Below are 15481 nucleotides of genomic sequence, written 5' to 3' on the forward strand. Positions count from 1 at the left end.
AAATCGCTGCACGGTCGGTCATACACCGCCTAAAATAACAGACGGGAAAATGGCGAGATATATTAAAAATTCGTGGCGGACTTTCCAATTCCTTTGCATTAATTAAATAAAATAATTCTGTATACTGATTTTTATTGTCATATTCTTCATTATGCCTATGTACTCTGAAATAATGAGGAATCGGGAATAACAAAAGTGGATATGTCAAATCTTACTCGATCCCATATTACATGTACTTTCATTGCATACAAATTATACTTCCTCCTAGAAATTCCATGCCCGAACCTCAGCGCAATCCAAGAGGATTCACTTGTTTTCTCAGTGTAACCACACCCTCCCTCACAACCCCCGCCTCTCCTCCCTTCTATCCCCCAATTGAATGATTGGCTTCCAGATGTGATATACATTTGACAGGACGTTAAACCTGTTGGGATTATTCATTGGAATGTTCGAAAACCTTACATCTCAAGAGAGAGTGGAACCACAATGCTTATGACTTGACTTTATCCCGACATCTAACGATTGCTTTGGCATGTAGCCAGAAATGACCTATAAAAAAGTGAGGAGAGAGATGAAAAGTAACTGAGGATTTGGATGAGATATGTGAAATGTAAGGGAAATTTTTAGAACAACATTTATTGGAATCTCCCATGATGAGGCTGAGTGTGTGGGCTTATCATTTTGCCAACGCAGACAGGTTGGTAGTCTCTATCTTTTACCTCATATTGGGTCTCGTCTCCACTCCTTAAGTCTCTCCGTCCCATTCACACCACAGCTCTTTCTCCACTGCACTTCCTCCGTCTGCTCCTTCCCCTCGTCACCAGTGTTGTGGTGTTGTGGTGTTGTGGTTTTAGGATCGCCATAAGCAGGTCCAAGCAGTGAGTCCAAGTGAGATGGTGTGTCGAGATTGCGTGCCGGCTTCTTCGACGTGCGTGCGCGCGTGAGCGAGCGAGCGCGCGCGCATTTGTACGCGCCAATGCCACCGGTCGTCATCTCCACTTGCATGCCTCGAGGACTGAAAGGAGCCTTACCCTGTCCTGAAGCATCCATCTTCATCCCAGCGAGGAACCACGACTCATGGACCAAGCTGTCTCCCTGTCCGTGCTGCACCCAACAGAGCCCTCCCCCAGAACTAAAGCATCCAGATTCACCACAGCAAGTAACCATGACTCATGGACCAACCTGTTTCCTTATCTGTGCTGCGCCACACCACGTCCCATTCGCCTGCAAAACTGATGTAACTTACTGTATTCGACGCAGTCTTCAGTCCTTTCCATCCTGGGCATCCCTTGCCACCGCCATTGTGCATGCGTGCGTGTGTAATACTGCTGAATTTCATGCATGGAAACGATAAACAAACACCATCATTACAAATGGATGTAGGAATGCGTTCACATAATTTATTGTGACCATCCCTACCTAGTTTACCTACTTTTTGGTGTTCCATCCCTCTATCCTTTTATATTATTTTAAAAATGTTTTTTTTTCTTTGTAATTACTAATAGGTAATATTGTGGGATTTCCACCACACCTCTCTGACATCCATTCTTATTATTCTTTTTATTTTTTCCTTCCCTCTATCCTCTTTACTCTATTTCTCTTCTTTCCTGTTTGTTCCTTTCCTCGCCTTGTTCTCCTATATTAACTGTGTTCATTTTGCTCTCTTTTTATTTTTAACTATATATTTTCTTTCTCTTTATCTCCAGGATTCTTGCTTTCTCCTCAAGCCCGGTGAAATCAGTCATTGTTAAGATCAACCGGATGTTTCTTGGAAATGCCAGTCACGTGGAAGGACCGCTTTATGTCCTGCCCTGGGTACCGAGTAATTATGATGCCGACCACTTGCATCATATCTCTGTCACTGTCACAGTAAGCAATACCTGGCAGGCATTGGCGAATCTTCTGCACGAGACATGGCGGAAGCTACGTGGCCACACATGGTGAATTAAAGCTAATCACACACATTGTCCCAATTTCTTGCAGGACGCAGAAGGAAGAGTGAACATGAATGTGCAAGAGTTTGTGCTGTCCGGTGTGGCAAGAGACAGCTTCAGCACGCTCTCCACATTTTTTCTACTCGTAAACATGCAACAACTGGTGAGTGTCCCGAGGATCACAAACAGGATGCAATGTCTTCATTCACAAACAATGATTTAAATGCACGGTCAAAATAAATACCTCGCGAGCGCGAAGTGGAAGTGGGGTTAAGCAATTTGTTCACTTCATGTGTCTGTGTGTCTACAAACATTAACAACTTGATTTGAATTGAATGTTGCATTTTTAACACGAATCTGAAAACAAACGTGTGGTTTAGCAGTACTTTGGCTCTGAAATTTTCTGTCTGCCTGTGGCAATGAAACAGATTTGAAAATCATTCCAAAGAGGAAACTCGCTGTTTTTAAGGACGTCATAAAGGACATAAACAACTGGCATGAATAACTAATGTAACATGTTAAATAGGTTGTTGTAAAAGACACTATCAACAGCAGTAAACTTACGGGAAAAAAATTATACAGCCTTTGAATGCTTTTTATTTCATTTGAATTATTTAGTTGAACACTTGGACTATGCTTGTAATTTCAAAGATTGCCTCCAAAGTCAGCCACCGACTGGGTATCCTCCATCGTACAAAGTTCTTCCTTGGCATGCCTGAACTCCTATCCACCCACAAGGCCTTCATCCACAGCTTGGAGTACTGCTCTCTTCTCTGGGCTGGCTCCCCTGTCTCACGTCTTGGTCAGCTTGATGCCATGGAAACTAAGACATGATGATGATGGTGTGCGTGTGTGTGTAGGTGCCTGAGCGCGCGCATGTGTGCATCATTGCCATCGGTCCTCATCTTTCTCAGGCACCTTTCCACTCAGGTCTGCTAAATCTCAGCCCCCCCCCCCCCCTTCCACTTGGTGCTGCCAAATCTCAGGCCCCCCTTCCACTCTGGTCCACCAAATCTCAGGTCCCTTCCCTTGCGCGTGCATGTCCTCCTCGACGGGATAGAGTCTGCAGACCCATCAAGCCACAGGCGCCTCCTTCTTGACCCACCAAAGCTGCCAACGAAGCTGTTGTATTCAGCACGTTACTGGATCTCACGGAGCTCGGTTCCTTGCAGGCATGGCATGGCTTAGGGAGTCGCCAAATCCCGGGACTTCGCTCCCAGTGTGGAGAAACCCAGTAAGCCGCCAGGCCAGGCCGCTTTCCAGAAGATCCATGCGACCTCGGGCGCCACGTGCACGGCCCTCTGCCCCATTAAAGCCGCTGTACATGGCACGAATCCTTGATCCCACCTCGCTCTCACATCCTCAATGGACGAAGCTCTATAGTAGGAGGTGTGTCAAAGCCCAGGCCCTCCCACCCGAAAAGTATGGGGCCCATAAGTCCCACCGAGCTCCATACCGAGGCCGCACAAACGTACGTCGAACTGCGCGACGCCAACCACCAGCTGCAATTCTCAGGTCAGTCTTTACTGTCTCATTCGACACAGCGCCTGGTCGTGTGTGTGTGTGTGTGTGTGTGTGTGTGTGTGTGTGTGTGTGTGTGTGTGTGTGTGTGTGTGTGTGTGTGTGTGTGTTGTACTGGAGCTTTCTGATGTGGAATGTCATACACCAAAATGATATCATGACCTGAGTTGGTTACGCTAATTAACTACAAAGAATCCGGAAGAATTCCCATTTTTAAAACGCGTTCCATGTTAAGGTGTGTGGAGCAGCTCAATAGATCCTTCCATGGCTTGCATTCTAATTACAAAATAAACTAGAAAGAGCAATCGGAGATTGCAGACCCTTGCCAGGACGTGTTTTCAGTGTTTCGTTAAGGCTCTTGTGTTAAAACGAATATGGCGGCCGAACCACGTGACTGATGATATCATTTTTTTAAAATCAGATTATCAAATGACGCTCAAGAAATTTCATCTTAATCGGATAAAGTTTTGTACTTGTCGAATTATGACATCATAATGGAGGCACCTATGACATCATCATTAACATATGTTGTTCCACATGGAGAGTTCTTTCCAAAGAGCCATGTCTCAATTTTTTCTATGCAGCGCTTTCAGAGATATAGAGGTGCAAAGTTTTTCGTTTTTTCCGAGATGGCGCCCATACCACGTGACTTATGACGTCAGAATTGTCATAAAAAAATTATACAGGTGGAGTTGCACCAATGGTGAAAAATTCCTGTCAATCGGACCAACGGTTGCAGAGAAAATCATATTTATTCTGTGCGGACAAATAAACTAACGAACGGACTCAAATGCAATACCCTCTCCTTGGGCGAGGGACGAGGGTAACAACAAAAACATTGTTACCATTGTAACAAAGCATATTAATCAATACTTATAATATTAACAACAATAATAATACTAGACGGGCCACCTACGACGGGCCACTTTATAACTGCAAGCAGTTTTGACCGGAATCCAATCTGCCCGCTTTGATGCATCCCCGTTTTGATCAGACTCGATTTAATAGATTTTGCAGGACTTCTTTTTATAGATTTCCCCCATCCCCCCCCCCCCCCCCCCCTCCTGTGGTGAGTTGCAGGTGCCTGCAATATTAAAATCACTCATTCAACCAGTTTCAATGGAGAAAAGGAGTTATTCTGCTGTTTTGTGTCACTGTGTGTACGCAATGAGCATGGAGAAATGAAAGAAAACCAGATAATTGTCTGAGGAGGTCAGAAACAAGGTTGTAGCCAGGCATGGACAATCTCAAGGCTACAAGTCCATCTCCAGAGACCTTGATGTTCCTGTGTCCACCGTACGCAATGTTATCAGGAAGTTGAAGGCCCATGACACTGCAGCCAAATCCCTGGACGTAGCTGCAAGAGAAAACTTAATGGAATATTGCAGTGAAGGATTGTTTGAATGGTGGAGAAAGCACCTCGATCGACTGCCAAACAGATTCCAGCTGACCTTCAGAAACAAGGTACGACAGTTTGAACTTGCACCATCCATCACCAACTCAATGAAAGGGAGTTCTGTGGTAGGAGACCCAGGAGGACGCCACTCCAGAGAGAGAGAGAGAGAGAGAGAGAGAGAGAGAGAGAGATAGATAGATAGATATAGATATAGATAGAGAGATAGATCAGAAAGCCCGACTGGAGTTTGCCAAAACACACCTGAACTAGCCAAAATCTTTCTGTGGACAGATGAGACCAAATTAGAGCTTTTTGGTAAAGCACATCATCTCTATGTTTACAGAAAACGAAATGAAGGGTTCAAAGAAAAGAACACCTTCCCTACAGTCAAACATGGAGGAGGCTCAGTGATGTTTTGGGGTTGCTGTGCTGCCTCTAGCACTGGGTATCTTGAATGTGTGCATAATATTACTAAGGCATTTTGGAGCGCAATGTTCAACCCAGTGTCAGAAAGCTGGGTCTCCGTGAAAGGTCATGGGTCTTGCAGCAGGACAATGACCCTAAACTTATTTCAAAAAGCACCCAGTAATGGTTCAAGACAAAACACTGGACTGTTCTGAAGTGGCCAGCAATGAGTCCAGATCTAAATCCCATTGAACACCTGTAGGGATATCTGAAAACGGCAGTTGGCAGAAGGCTCCCTTCAAATCTGGGAGAACTGGAGCAGTTTGCAAAAGAAGATTGGCCAAGCTACCAGTAGAGAGGTGTAGGAAGCTCATTCATGGCTGTAGGAAGCACTTGACTGCATTTAGTTTGTCCAAAGTCTGTGCTACCAAATGTTAAGTCGAGGGTGTCAATAATTTTGTCAATACTATTTCTTTTTATTTTCTGATTTAAAAGGATAGATTAAGTTCTGAATGAAAAACAAAGGTCCTGTAATATTAACAGTAAAATATAGAATTGTGGAGACCAAATATTTTTGTCAATTTCAACTTATTTTTAGAGAAAATTGTGAATTATTTGAAAAAAAGTGCAAGGGTGCCAATATTTTTGGCCACGACTGTGTATTCACACTGCTGAAGAACATAAAATAGTAAGGTTTTTTTCTCTTTAAATAAGTTTTTTAAATTCTGGCTGCCAGACCATCGAGCGGTTTCGACGATTATAGAGGTCTGAAGGAACTGCGCTCCAACGCGAGTCGAAAGAATTGACGCGACCAAAGACGGAATTCGTCCGAGTTGCTTTATTGAAACAAAACAGCTCAGGTATTCTCCCAAGCCCGTTTTTCGGGCAACAATATATATACACATTTATGTCGGGAAGTTTGCCCGGCAAAAGCTATACCGGGCATGCCCGGGTATCAAGGGCGAGCCTTGGAAAGGCGAGTCTGGACCTGCCCGGGCGTGTTTGGCTGCGGCCTGGCAAGTCGAGGCTGGGCGTGCCCGGGCGCTCTGGGCGAGCACTGGAAAGGCGATAGCGGGCATGCCCGGACGCTCTGGGCGAGCCCTGGAAAGGTGATAGCGGGCATGCCCGGACGCTCTGGGCGTGCCCTGGAAAGGCGATAGCGGGCATGCCCGGACGCTCTGGGCGAGCCCTGGAAAGGCGATAGCGGGCATGCCCGGACGCTCTGGGCGAGCCCTGGAAAGGCGAGAGCGGGCATGCCCGGGAAAGACGAGACCGGGCGTGCCCGGGAGGTTCGGGCGTGCCCGGGAACAGTGAGTCCGGGCATGCCCGGGAGAGGCGCGTCTGGCCGTGTTCTGGCCGGTGCAAGGCGATTATGTACATCCAGCGGTAACCGCTACAGGTCCAAAGTTTTTCCAAGATAGCGCCCGTACCGCGTGACCTATGATGTCATCATTATCATAAAAAGGTTCTACATGAGTAGACACATGCGTTCTGGCGAAAAGTTCGTGCCAATCGGACCAACGGATCCCGAGATAATGAATTCACACACACAAACACGCACAGACAGACACACATACTAACACACACAGCCATTTATCATTATAGATAACAACACTCATAGCTCCCACTCCCACACACCCACATCCCCCCCTTCCCTCCCAAACATCATTAATAATAAGTACTGTAAAGGGGGCCGGTTGCCCAGCCTTGAATCCGGTGAGTTTATGAGCGATAACATCATTTCCTGGCCCCAGATCCCTGAGGGCGTGGAGGCTCCCCCACGACCGCTATTGATGGTACCCCCGGACGCTCTGCTCTTTAATAATTGATGCTCAGCCATCAGGTACCAACCACCAAGGGTCGCGAGGTTCGCACTGAGATGTTCATGCTGCGTTGCCAGCAGTCTGTGCCAGTTAGTCCGGAACGGAACAGCAGAGCCAACACTCCAGCGCAGAAATCGGCGCAGTGTTTAGCCCCAGAGTACAGTCTCTGACGACAAGCCAGCCACCAATGACGAAACGCCCAGTGGTCACGAGACACGAATGAACCCGCTCTTTTTGAATCGCCCCTGATCTATCTGATCACCTTGAATCGCCCCTGATTGATTGTTAAATTCGGGAGCGTCAGCACTTTCCGATCCGATTGATGGGAGGCATTATCAAGGTGGCGTAATTTGCACTCCAGCGTGATTATCGTATTCTGGCGTAGTTTGCGCTCACCCCGCCCCCACACTCCTGGATTGGTGGGATTATCAGAGGGCGTTAATGCACTGTGATCTGATATTTTGCCAGCGCTAAGCTTTGGGACCAGTTTAAGGTGGTTATGGCCACTCTAGCTTTCAGGAGTTATTGGAGGTTGGGGGACGAAGACTGCTGGGAAAGAGCACACATAACGAGATGGAAAGAATGGGTCTGAAAATAAACAATAGATGAGGCGGACGTCTATCTATTACATATGCAGCACATGTCTTTTCACATGGAGTATGATATTCTTGACTAAACAGATGCTAAATAAATAAATGGTGCTATATAATATCGATTTTATTTAACGCTAGGATCATTTCCACGACAACATAATCATTTTAAACTTGCCCTGTGCATTGACGAGCCCCAGATTTGACCTTCCCATCAGTGTTAAGCACCCAAACCAGATCCGATGGCTCCCTCTGGGAATTCTGCCTGAATGTTGGTAAGGGCGGCATTGTCTTTCCAAATGCAGACTCCATCACCAAGCCCGCCACGTTCACACGAGGTAATCCCACAAGGTTCAAAGTCAACTCGCCGATGGGTGATCGGGGAGGTCGGGTAGGACGCGGCGTCCACATGCCTTGCATTGGCCTACAGCGACGGGTGTTTTTGCAGTATGGGCTGCAAGACATAATGATGTGGTTAAGTTGATCAGAAATGTCTCCAAATCTTTCGTTGTGCAGAGGTACACCCTTTTCTCGCAGGTACTTTTCCAAGTATTTTCGTGTGGTTTTGGAAGCTTTGTGAGCCATTTTAGATAACAATCCTCGTCAGGAATGCACCATATATGTTCCCTGCCCTGATGACCATTGTTGCTCGGGGTTTCCGTGCATGCACGCCACGCATTCTGTGGTGGATTACATCATTTTGAAAGTTGCATATTGACTGTAATACGAAGATTAACAGATGAAATTTTGGGTTCAACAGGTCAAAGGTCATGTGCCGATTGAAAATAATTTTGCAGACTATAACACGAGTTAGATAGAAGCATCTGATGTTTTCTCTCTTCTATTTCTCTCTTTTTATCTCAAACTTTCTCTCATGTGACCTTTAACTGAGATCAAATGTAATAGTGGTTTGACATCTAACATGGGCGGAGGTTGTATCCATTGATGCGTTCACCTCAAATTATTTTGGTTTTGTATTACATCGATAGCTTGTAATCTGTTTTTCCTTGGCTGCTTCTTATCAATGTTCCTCTTAGGCATTTCTCCTTGTATTCTTCCATCCATAACTCTTCGCTCTCACGTGACTGCAGGGCCAATGGGGTTTTATACTCTGCGTGCTGTTCAGCTTGTTACCATTGGTTGCGGTTCGATTCTGGTCTGTTTCTAAAGGTAAGCCTCTTGTCTTTCCTTCCTTCGTCATATGCTCTTGTCTTTTAATTATCAGATGTAATTCCTGCTGAGTTCCTCAACGCACCATTGATTTATTAGCCTCTTCTTCTCCCTAATCTTCTTAGTCCATTTAATCCTCTTTCTACAGCACACAGATGTAGCTATGGATGTGAATCCATGTACACAGGTACAGTAGTATGCATCTTACAAGTTGTATTATTCATTTGCATCTTTGTCTTCTGTTGTCAAACGGCAAAGAAATGCATCCAGGAAGAAATTGATGGATCAATTATAACCTTTCTTGTTTTTCCCACAAGAACACTTTGTGCTCTCTGTGTGTAGCCAAATCGTGGGTCGTAAGAGAATATTCAAGTTGAGCCCATCGCCACCCATCTTTTTGTGGCCCCTTACCTTTAACTTCCCACCCTCCCCCTCCACTCAGGGAGTGGAGGGGGAGGGTGGCGGGGGTGGGAGGGGGGGGGGTGCTAATGATCCTGCAAATAAATAAAGGCATTTAATGCCATGTATGGCCTCTAAAGGTGGTTCCATCTAATGCCATGTATACCAAATGATGCTGCAGTTACCAGCTGGCACTGCATTAGATGGTTAGAAGTCCTGTTTTTGACAGACTTCAACTGAGCTGGTTTGCCCATTGAATGGTTTTTTTTTTTTTTTGCACACACACACACACACACACACACACACACACACACACACACACACACACACACACACACACACACACACACACACACACACACACGAATGTTCAGCCCAACAAAAAATATTGGGGCCAAGAGCATCCCGCCCCATCACCACCATCACAGCACAGTTGTTAAAGAATATAACTCGCAGGCATGTGGATTTACTTTTTTTTTGTGAGGAAAAGTTTGATTATTTTAGAATTATATTTATTATCGAAGTGATAACATGATTTCAAATGACCGAGTATATTTACTGACCCGCATGTATTTTTTACCGCCAATAAAAATGGCTAACGTCTCACCTCTGGCGTTATACCTGTAGTTTTGAAAACAACTGGAATGGTCATGCAATCGACCCAAATTCAGATGTAGTCAGGGCCCTTAGGGATATTTTGGTTCAAATTCTTCCAAAAGCATCAAATTTGGCGCAGATGTTGCCCATGCCATACTCTTTCGATTTTTGACGGGCACCAAGGGCGGTATGATCCGGGGACCATACCGGTCCATCCCGCCATGTCACCTGACCTATGACGTCATAATTAGGATATGCATCTAATCACATGGCGGTACTATAAGTGGTCGAAGTTCAAAATCAATCGATCGAAAAATGAAGGCAGGGATCCATTTTTAAGGTTTTCATAAAATCCAATATGGCCGCCAGGTCACATGACCTATGACGTCATATTTATGACATGTATTTATCACATGACCATTTAAAGTTGTCTGTTCACAATTGTATTTTGTCGAAACTGTATTTATCTTTCGGTGTGTGAAGTTATAGTGTGCACCTTGGAAGTTTCTCGGTGTTTATCTTTCATAAATTAATCGTCTGTTTGCCGCGTCGCGAGCAAGGCCTTTGCCGCGTCGCGAGCGATTTGAAATCGAAGTTAAGTAATTGTTCCCATTTGTATTTTCGTTATAACTGTATTTATTTTATGGTGTGTGTACGTATATTGTGTCCCAAGGAAGATTTTCGGTGCAAATCTTTCATACCTGTATTGAAAATCGTGTTAATTCGTGTCGTGTCTTGAGGCCTTGTACAGTGTACAACCTTGAGGCTTTGTTTTTCTCTCAGCGGTCCGTCGTTTGTGATCCAATAACTTTCGTTATCTGTTTTCCCAGTCTTTTCACCACATAGCCTACTTCCTTGTGTAAATCTCAACTAAAAAAAACAAACAAAAAAAAAACATTTCCTTCTCTGTTCTTATTCTTGTTCTCATTCGTTTATTCATTCTTATTCGTTCGTTCGTTCTACGACCACGTGTTTCTCCCCCATTTCCCCAGATAGTTTTCACTGTTATTAACCTTCAATGTTTACACTTTCCCTTCAAGTTCTGTATTCCGTCATATATTAGAACACCTTTTTCTTCTTCTTCTTTAAAAGGCTGCTTTCGACTTGCTCACCAAATCTATTCATCCGAAAAAAAAAATTTCATCTCCTATAGTGCCTTTTTTCTACATTCCCTAAACTCCCCTGCACTCCATCCTCCATCCTGCGTCCTTAAACGTATTTTTAACTTGAAGGTCACAAGAAACTCATTTTGCAATAAATGTTCGTTTCCCATTAATCGTACACTTTCTAAAATCCAATCTCACCCCTCCCCTCCAAATCTTCCCCATAACCCCTCCCCTCCAAATCTTCCCCATCACTCCTCCCCTCCAAATCTTCCCCATCACCTATCCCTTTCAAATCTTCCCCCTTTCCCCTCCCCTCCTAATCCTCCCCATCACCCATCCCTTTCAAATCTCCCCCCTTGCCCCCTCCCTCCTAAACTACCCCCTCACCCCTCCCCTCCAAGACTCCCCCTCGCCCCTCCCCTCCTAGACTCCTCCCTCACCCCTCCCCTCCAAATCTCCCCCATATCCCATCCCTTTCAAATCCCTCCCCTTGTCCCTTCCCTCCCAAACTCCCCCCTCGCCCCTCCCCTTCAAATCTCCCCACCCTCAATTTCTTCTCAATTTCCCCCCTCTCACTCCCCCTCCTCAAAGCGTCCTCCCCGCTTCTTCCCCCTTCCAACTCTCACCTCTATCTCCCCCAACCTTCTGCCTCGCTCTTCCCCCTCCTCAAATAACACCTCATTGTGCCTCACCCAATCGCCATCAAACCTTTTGTCCGCCCCATCCTTCCCTTTGTCCGAGCTATTCTGAAATCTCTGACACACCTTCAACAGCTCTCCCTACCTCTTCCACATCTTACCCTACCCCTCCTCCCCCCCTGTTCTGTATCCGATGCTCCCCCTTCCTCTTCATTAACGGTATGGACCTCAAACATCTGGGGCCTTCGTTCAAACTTAACTGATCTCTCCATACAGGTTGCTTCTGTCAAACCAGACGTGATCTGCTAAACAGAAACTTTCCTCCTTCATGATGTCTCTGATTCCTTAGTATCTCTCCCGGGTTACTCCCTCCTCCGGTATGATAGACCTGAGCCTCGTCCTGGAGGTGGGGTTGCTATCTTTATCAAAAACTCTCTTCCTCACTCGCCCTGCACTGCACTCTCTCCACCTCACCCCCAGGAATACCTCTGGCTATGGCTTCCCCTTCGCTCCCACCTCTTGTTCATATGTGTGTTGTACCGTCCACCAAACAGTGATGACTCCATCTACATCTCGCTGTCTGATAATATGGACCAACTTCTATCGACTCATCCCAACTCTCTCTTCCTCATATGTGGTGATTTCAATTGTCACCATGCCAGTTGGCTGGGTGTGGGTACCTCTCTCACCAGCCATGGCTCCTCAGCAAAGGACTTCTGCGACTCACTGGGACTGACACAATCTGTCAATTTCTCGACCCGGATCTCAGTCAACGGAGCATCTTCTCTTCTGGACTTGGTTATGACTAACTTCCCTGAAAATGTCTGCTGCTCTTCTTCTGCTCCAATCGGATCATCTGATCATGTCCTTGTTAAAGTGGACATCTCTCTGACCATTCTCAGGGAGCCTGCTCAGCGTTGACGAGTCTGGCATTTCACTCAGGCCAACTGGCACGGTCTTCAAGCAGCCATCAATCATCTGGACTGGTCTCCCATCTCTACCACCTCTGACATCAACTCATCCTGGGAATTCTTCCAAAGTAAATTGCTCTCATGCACAGATTTATCCCATCTCGTCTTCAGTTGTCATACCCTTCCTCCCGTCCATGGTACACGGAATCTTGTGGTGAGGCTGTTGCCCAGAAACAACTTGCCTTCGTCTCCTGGAAAGCAAATCCAATGGAAGGAAATCTCATTTCCTTTCACAAAGCCCGAAACAAGTGTGTGGCCACCCTCAGGAGAGCCAGGAAACAATATCTCTCCGTTCTCAAGACCGAACTCTCTTATCTGTCTCCCTCTTCCAAATCCTGGTGGCGTCTGGTCAAATCTGTTTCTGGTGTTTGTTCCCCCTCCATCCCCTCCCTTACCTCAAACGGCTACACAGCTGACTTCGCACGTGAAAAAGCTGAATGCCTCAACTCTGTGTTTGCCTCTAAATCTTGTGTCGCAAACCCATCCCTCTCTGTACCCACCATACCCAGTCGTACCCAGCTGCTCCGGGACTCCGTGTCCTTTCCTCCTGACAAGGTGGAAAAGTTTCTGGCAACCCTCGACTCTGATTCTGCAACTGGACCTGACGGCATCAGCGCACGGGTCCTAAAATCCTGTTCTTCCGCTCTTTCACTCCCTCTCTCTGTTCTCTTCACCCTCTCTTTTGCTCAACGTCAACTGCCATCTGCTTGGAAATCAGCCAACATCACCGCTTTGCACAAAAAAGGTGCAAAAACAGATCCTAGCAACTACAGACCAATCAGCCTTCTCCCAATTATCAGCAAAGTCATGGAATCCATCATTGCTTCGGATATGAAATCTTTCCTCTTCTCCAATGGCTTGATCTCTGATCATCAATTTGGTTTCAGACCAGGTCACTCTACTCTGGACATGCTGCTTCTGCTGTCTCAACAATGGATGGGGGTCCTCAATGCCAAACAGGAAATTAGAGCTGTCTCCCTCGACATATCACGTGCCTTCGATACGGTCTGGCACCCCGCTCTGCTCACCAAACTCTCCTCCTTTGGTATCCATGGAAATCTCCACGCATGGCTGGCGGACTTCCTCTCTAGTCGTCGTCAACGTGTGGCCCTGAATGGGTTTCTCTCATCTCCTCTTCTTGTTCAGGCTGGAGTTCCCCAAGGCAGTGTTCTGGGCCCTGTGCTTTTTCTGGTCTTCATCAATGATCTCTCTGACTCTTTTGAAAATCCTCTCTATCTCTTTGCTGATGACTCCACTCTCTGCCGCTCCATTCCTCATCCCTCAGATTGGCAGTCTGCAGCCTCCTCACTCTCTGCAGACCTGGACAAAATCACAGACTGGGCAAACAAGTGGAACATGTCTTTCAATCCTGACAAATCTCACACTCTTACGATGTCTCTCCGAAAAGACCGACTGGACAACCCTCCCATCCACTTTCTGAATAATCCTCTCCAAGAAGTTCTGTCACTCAAGCTTTTGGGTCTCACTATCTGCCATGATCTTTCCTGGGAAAACCACATTTCAAATCTGGCCTCCAAAGCCAGTCGCCGACTGGGCATCCTCCGTCGTGCGAAGTCCTTCCTTGGCACACCTGAGCTCCTCACCACATACAAGGCTTTCATCCGCACTCAATGGAGTACTGCTCTCCCCTCTGGGCTGGTGCTCCTGCCTCACACCTAGCTCGTCTTCACGCTGTTGAAACCAAAGCGTTCAGAATCATTGGAATCTCCCGCGATGACGCTATCTCCGAGGGCCTTTCACTTAATCACCGCAGGCAGGTTGGTGGTCTTTCCATCTCTCCCGACTCCTCTCCGGCCTTGCTCCCCCAGCTCTCTCTGGGCTCTGTCCCCCAAATATTCCTGCAGGTCGCACAAGATCTGCCTGCAACCCTCTTATGGTTAAACTGCCAAAATCAAGACTCTCTGCTCACCTTCACTCCTTCATTTCTCTTTTCTCCCGCCTCGGGAACAAACTCCCTCACTCTCTTCAATCCCACTCCTCCCTCCAGGTCTTTAAAACGGCTGTTCACCACCATCTCTTGTCTTCCCCAATCCAAAACCTTTATCTTTTCTACCCCCGCTAATTTCACCCCAAATCCACTTTTTTGAGGTGACTTTTGACTTCTTTCCTGGAAGTCCTTGGTGTCCTTGCGTTTTATACCTATCCTGCCTCCCCCCAGGCCCTCTCCCTCCAAAAACATCTCCCGATGTCCCTGCTCTCAAATGTTGTGTTTGTGTGCTTCCTCCCCTTCTCTCCCCATCTTGTCGACCGCTCCCCTTTTTATATACTTTGTTTGCTTGTTTGTTTGATTTGTTTGTTTGATAAATGTTAGCTCTTTCACGAGCCTCGACTCTGTATACAAAAATAAAAAAAAATAAAAAAATGTATACACATGTATATATGAACCCGGATCATGATCGCACAAAAATTAAACACAAGGATATGGCATACAGTTCATAAAACATCAAAATCCGTACCTTTGTAATTAGACTGATGAACTGCATATGCCTGAAAATTAGGAAATAGACATGTAAATATTTCCCCTAATTGTCAAAAATAAGGTCAGTTCGATTGCCCAACCCAGAAACATAAAATGATGAACCTCGCGTAAATCTTGACAAAAAACTCAAAAACCGACATGTTTGACTCAAAAATGACCTTTAAGATGACCTTGAGGGTTGACCTTGACCTCGAATCATCAAAATAACATCATAATTGGATTCCTCGACCTCGAAAACCCCTGAAAAGTGGTATCATACATGATTCCAACCCTTTTGTTTATTTCACTGATTTTCCTCTAATCCGGGTGGCGGCCATTTAGTATTTCGCCAATATGGGGCCCCCGGGGGGGGGGGGGGGGCGCCCGTCTTGGCGCCCGTCAAAAATCGAAAGAGTATGGCATGGGCAACATCTGGGCCAAATTTGGTGCTT

General features: G+C 46.2%; 1 protein-coding gene across 4 annotated transcripts in view; it reads left to right on the forward strand.

The window, feature by feature from the left end:
• The window catches only part of TMEM62 (transmembrane protein 62), a 113210-nt gene that overhangs the window by 47776 nt on the left and 49953 nt on the right, over positions 1 to 15481 (forward strand). For all 4 annotated transcript variants that reach the window (XR_013624890.1, XR_013624891.1, XM_068130123.2 and 1 more), the window contains exons 9-11: positions 1707 to 1869; positions 1984 to 2097; positions 8761 to 8839. Coding sequence is in view for 2 of the 4 variants with exons in the window: in XM_068130123.2 (XP_067986224.1) it covers positions 1707 to 1869; positions 1984 to 2097; positions 8761 to 8839 (356 nt within the window). In the remaining 2 variants the exon portion in view is untranslated. The remainder of the gene's footprint in view (positions 1 to 1706; positions 1870 to 1983; positions 2098 to 8760; positions 8840 to 15481) is intronic.

Source organism: Myxine glutinosa, chromosome 11 (assembly GCF_964187855.1).
Source record: "Myxine glutinosa chromosome 11, kmMyxGlut1.1, whole genome shotgun sequence".
NCBI lineage: Eukaryota > Metazoa > Chordata > Myxini > Myxiniformes > Myxinidae > Myxine > Myxine glutinosa.